We start from the raw sequence: 5,405 nt of genomic DNA, 5'->3' as shown, positions 1-5,405 counted from the left end.
CGCTTTAGCGTTTAATTTAACATTTCTGGTCGAGACGAGAAGCACTCCAACCTTCAATTTTGCTCCTAGATCGTTTATATGTGAACATAATGATTATTGTCGAATAAAGATCGTGCTTATCAGGGAAATGAAAAGTATGTTTTATTTGTTTGAGTGATTATGGCTTTACAGTTAAGTACCTAGATTTATTATTATTTCACTTCCGACACTTTGGCACTGAAATAAAGGACACCCATTTCAAATGTGTACATTAGTATAATGCCTCATTTTTTCACCTCTCCAACTACACGACGCCATGTATACAATATCAAATGCAACAAAATAATAATATGCCGATCTAATTTTGAGGAGATAAATATGATGACGAGTCCCACAGGGAAGAGGTGGAATTGGGCGGGCGGGCGGCGGCAGAGTCTTGCATGTTTGCTAAATAGATAATTGGCAAGTCATAAAATGACTATGGAGCAATCAATAGTTGGGAGCCTACCAATCAGAAAACAAGATTGAAAGCAAAAATAGAATTGCTGATGTCGTTAAGCATTGAAATCATATTAACGACACAAAAAGCAAACACAGCCTTCAAGAATTTGGTAGGTTTTTAAACGACAAAATGAAACTGTCATTAATTTTGTAACAATCATTTTACCTTTAATATTTACACACTCTAGAACAGTTAAAAATTCCAGGCATGCCGAATTTCTAACATTTTACGCTCTGATCATTTAGCCAGTGAAGATATAGTAATTATTAAATCTCCTACTATTACTCGTGCCCAGCTAGGAACTTAGACAAGAAGTCGGTTGGCTTTGGTTCTTCTGTCTCTTTGAAGTAGTTCATAATATGTCCTTTCTGCTTCCAGATTTCCACGGTCTCTTTCAGTTCCATTTGCCCCTAAAACATTCACAATTAAAATGTGATGCAAGATGCAATATTGTATCATTGATTAACTTTTCTTCATTCTTGTTACTGTGTTTAAATATCATAGAGCAGAGAGCCAATCATGTACATCAAATAATAAAATACTATAAATTAGCAAAACGATCACTTCCTTATCCCATACTATATATGTTGTGTTTTGTTTATTGCATTTTTGGATGTGGGGGTTAGAGTTGCCCTGCTGATCCGCTATAAACATTATTGAATCTAAATCAAATTCTGCTTTTATGATGATTTTAAATCATTTATTCTTGGTGAAAAACTTATTTTGGAAAAAAGTCTATACACTCGTCTCTCTAAGAATTGTTTTCCACTAGTATGTATATGAAAAGTCACTTCCATTGGCCATTAATAAAGATTTGTAAACAAAAGAAATTATCATTATTTTTGCAACTTGTAATTTAATCAATTCACTTATGACTATCAAATTTATTTCAACGTTAATTTAGAAAAAAGGGTAAAATTTGCCAGTGTGATTTGAATAAATTTAATAGTTTTCAAAGGCGCCAAAAACATCTGATGTTCAACGTGACAATATTAACAACCAAACTTATTTGCGTGAGATATTTCTAAAATTAATGGATTAACAGATTAAGCTTTATATAAACATTATTAAAAACTTATTAAAACATTTCAGAATATAAATGTAACTTAACGCACCTTTACAACAAGCATATCAATAACCCTGATGTCCGTGACATGTCTGTGTTTCTCAAATTCCTGTCTGAGCTTTTCTCGGCACTGTTCCACCGACTTCGGAATATCGTAGTCCATCACTATAAAAGACAAAGTAAATATGTATCATACATCAATTTCCAGAGTATGTGCATCATAATATACGATATATCATAATATAAATAATAACAAGCCTAACAATAAAATTAAAGAAATATGTTGTGTTCATAAAATATTCCCCCTACTCTAATCAATAAAAGAGCTATCATATTGATTTCAAAACTCCCCTCGTTGGGCTCAAACTCGTTTACTGACCTACGTATGGGATTTGCCGATACCATGCTTTGTACAAATTCAAGACTCGTTTCCGTGCTTCGCCTTTGTCAGCAGACAAAATTGGTCGAACTTGCCGGACAGCAGCGCGCACTGCCTCTCTTGACGCCATTTTTCAGGTCAATGCAAAATTTTGTCTTCCACCGATCATATGTTCGACACTGCTGCCAACAAAATTAAAATTTGTCCTTTCTAGTAACGATACAATAGTTCAAGTTCAAAGTATTGGAATGTACATAGTTGGAATGAAGTCTACATAAATCAAATAGATATAAAACGAATCTATGAAAAGCATGATATCATATTTGAAATTGTAGCATACAGGGCAGTTTTTAATAGAAAATACAGATCAGTCGATTTGCAACCAATGTTGGCAACATCGTCATTAGAGACCGCCTATTCTGGCCACTCTTTGTCTCTCAAAGCTGTGAGCTAAGAAAACACGTTGTTTTGGTTGTTTTCGAATTTTAAGTGACGACTTTTTGAATAGCTTTTTAGAAAATATTTGTCAACTGCAATGTAAGATTTTAGTGTTGGAATTCACAATGATCTCTTTGTATAATATAATAATAATTAATACATACATAATTACAACTCGACTTTGTAAAAAACACAGACGTTTTATCATGTGTTCTCCATCCTCTCTTTTTTGCTGAAACTTGACCTTGCAATGTTTTTTATTTTCGTTTCAGGCTTACTATTATTTATCTCACAAGTACCCAACACGAATTGCTCATTTCAGATGACGCCGTCTCGCCGTTAAAGCCTTTTTGCAAAGGCTCCACTCTAACATGAGTACCATAGCGGCACTTTTGGCACGACAATGGAGTTCCTGCCATCCAAAACTTCTCAGACAACCGGTGTATTTCTCGAATTCATATTTGGTAATTAGCGTGTACATTCCATACGAATTTATCGTGCTGACATTTGCCATCAATTTAGCGACCGAACAGCAAGGTAGCGGCGAAAGTAAAATCCCCAATATTCAGTGAAGAAGCTGCAGTGGTGGTTGTTCCACCAAGAGAACGAGATGTTCCTGCGTTGTTCATCAAGCCTAGAGGACACCTTTTGCTTCAGCCAAAGTTTTCTGCATCTGACATAAGAGACCACACTAAACTTATAGCTGCGGTACTTAAAACCCCACAGGTATTACATATAATTTCACATTTTCTGCCCCTTAAAGGAGTTGATTAAATTATGTTCAAAATTATAAATCGTGTTTTTTTTGTAAATATCGTTTTGCTTAAACATCCTACTGATGATAGTTGTCGGGAACTTTGCTAAATAACTTAATATTTTTTAGGAACCAGAGCCAATACCAGGCGTCCCAAACCCAGATGTAAATCTATCAGACTCGGTGACGCCTCGCGATCTCGAATGGAGTCCAGTGAAGTTGGATTTGAGAGCGTTGCCGCAACAGTACATGCGACTTTCGAAAATCAGACTGACCAGTCTGGTTGTGATCACCACTGTCTCTGGCTACATATTTGCCCCAGCTGCATTCGACCCCACCACTCTTGTTCTGGTCTCCGTGGGTACAGGTCTAACATCATGCGCAGCTAATTCTATCAACCAATTCCTTGAGGTGCCATTTGACGCCCAAATGGCAAGAACCAAGTCACGAGTCTTAGTCCTTCAAGGTCTCAGGTATTCAATCTCTTTACGGTGTCACTGACAATATTTATTAAGAAATTGAGAACAAATTTTCACTTGAGGTTTGAGTGGAAATTGAATAACAGACTCATGAAATAGGGCGGACTAGATTTGCCAAAACTGGTTGAGTTTAGTTAAATAAATCCGAATTCAACAAGGATGAAGTATTTTATTCAATTACCACTATTTATCAAGTTATTAATTTCAATTTCAGTCCATTGCATTCGGTTGGATTCGCCCTCGGTGCTGGCGCAGTTGGGCTTTCAACACTTTATTTTGGAGTCAATGGCTTGACTTGCACTCTCGGTGCTACTAATTTATTGCTCTACACCTGTGTGTACACTCCAATGAAGAGGATCAGCATATTAAACACCTGGATTGGTTCTATTGGTGAGTCCTAAAACCATCAAAATATTATAGCAAGGATGTGAGTCTAGTAAAAGTTTTAAGAGCGTAAGATTCAACATTAAATTTTAGTTTAGGTCTCAAACAACTCTTCCGCCTGAATATAATTTTTGTAAAATAACTGACTAATGGGTTGTCAGTTTGCAGGGTGTGCAAAACCACGATCTTATCATGGAAATATAAATATAAAACTTCAAAATTGAATTGATTTATTTAGTCAATATAGTTGATAAGGCAAAATTATAAATTAGGAAATTTCAGTTGGTGCTCTCCCTCCTGTGATGGGCTGGACTGCGTGCACAGGCGAACTGACCATCGGCGCTCTGCTCTTAGCAGGCCTCCTATATGCGTGGCAGTTTCCTCACTTCAACGCATTGTCTTGGAACTTGCGACCTGACTACTCAAGAGCAGGCTACCGAATGATGTCAGTCACACATCCAGGTAATTTGGCCGGGACTGAACAAAATAAATCGGAATACACACCATACTGAATTATTAGCTGCAAGCTATTTGCCACAAACTAAATATCAGTTATCCACCTTTAAATTTTTAGCTAATTTAAATTTTGACAAATAATAAACTAAGCAAAAGGCATTAAGATAGACGCATCTAACTTACTCATCCAAAAGTCTCCTTAACTTCTAACTAATTTATTAGCGTTGTGAGGACAACACAAGGAGTGTTGTAATAATAATGTAGACTTGTCTATAGGAGAAATATGATAAAAACTACCATTCAAATCAGGTTAATTTGGTTTGTATGATTAAGCTTGTACTCCTTAATTACTCTTGCAAAATCAACTTGAACTAAATTCACGATCAAACATTGAATTGTTGTAGATAGTTACGATTTAATGTAAAAGGACATGCGTTTTTGGCTCTGTTTTCAGCTCTGTGCCGACGAGTCGCCCTGCGCTACAGTGTAGCCATCATGGCCATGTCATGCGCGGCGCCTCTGCTGAACGTGACTACGTGGACCTTTGCTGTCGACAGTGTACCTGTGAATGCCTACCTAGTCTATCTTGGTGAGTACCCTTTACGCTCTACTTAATAGTAGTTGATTCTAAGAACTTCTCCTAACATTTGCAGCGTGGCGGTTTTATAAAGATTCTGATAGCAAGAGTTCGCGGAAATTGTTTCGCTATTCGTTGATCCACCTGCCAGCACTGCTCATTTTGTTGCTCATCAGTAAAAAGCACTCCGGTGGCAATAATGCTGCAGCCTCCTCTGTCGCGGGGGCGGTGAACGCTGAGCAATTTAGCTAGTTTGACTGTTGTTATTAATTGTTAAGTTATTATTTTACCTCGAGAATCATTGTAAAGTCTGCCCAGTAAGTTGTAATGTTAAATTAAAAAATCGACAGAGATATTCTTAATTGAAAACTTGTCTTTAATATTGCTTAAC

At 36.6% G+C, this 5,405-nt stretch overlaps 2 protein-coding genes across 2 annotated transcripts; one reads left to right on the top strand and one right to left on the bottom strand.

Moving 5' to 3' along the window:
• Positions 1–626: 626 nt before the first annotated feature.
• On the bottom strand, positions 627–2,088 carry ND-B14 (NADH dehydrogenase (ubiquinone) B14 subunit). The gene is made up of 3 exons (XM_065497722.1): positions 1,927–2,088; positions 1,597–1,712; positions 627–891 (listed from the first exon to the last, which is right to left on the bottom strand). The coding sequence occupies exons 1-3, from the start codon at positions 2,054–2,056 to the stop codon at positions 763–765; spliced, it is 375 nt and encodes a 124-aa protein (XP_065353794.1). The 5' UTR covers positions 2,057–2,088; the 3' UTR covers positions 627–762.
• Positions 2,089–2,319: 231 nt separating this feature from the next.
• Positions 2,320–5,383, top strand: LOC135948436 (protoheme IX farnesyltransferase, mitochondrial). Its single transcript, XM_065497719.1, has 8 exons — positions 2,320–2,463; positions 2,687–2,828; positions 2,887–3,090; positions 3,248–3,591; positions 3,812–3,987; positions 4,264–4,443; positions 4,892–5,026; positions 5,091–5,383. The coding sequence occupies exons 2-8, from the start codon at positions 2,736–2,738 to the stop codon at positions 5,264–5,266; spliced, it is 1,308 nt and encodes a 435-aa protein (XP_065353791.1). The 5' UTR covers positions 2,320–2,463; positions 2,687–2,735; the 3' UTR covers positions 5,267–5,383.
• The last annotated feature ends 22 nt before the right edge of the window (positions 5,384–5,405 follow it).

This window comes from Cloeon dipterum, chromosome 1 (genome assembly GCF_949628265.1).
Source record: "Cloeon dipterum chromosome 1, ieCloDipt1.1, whole genome shotgun sequence".
Lineage (NCBI taxonomy): Eukaryota > Metazoa > Arthropoda > Insecta > Ephemeroptera > Baetidae > Cloeon > Cloeon dipterum.
This window is presented reverse-complemented; position numbering and strand designations above follow the sequence as displayed.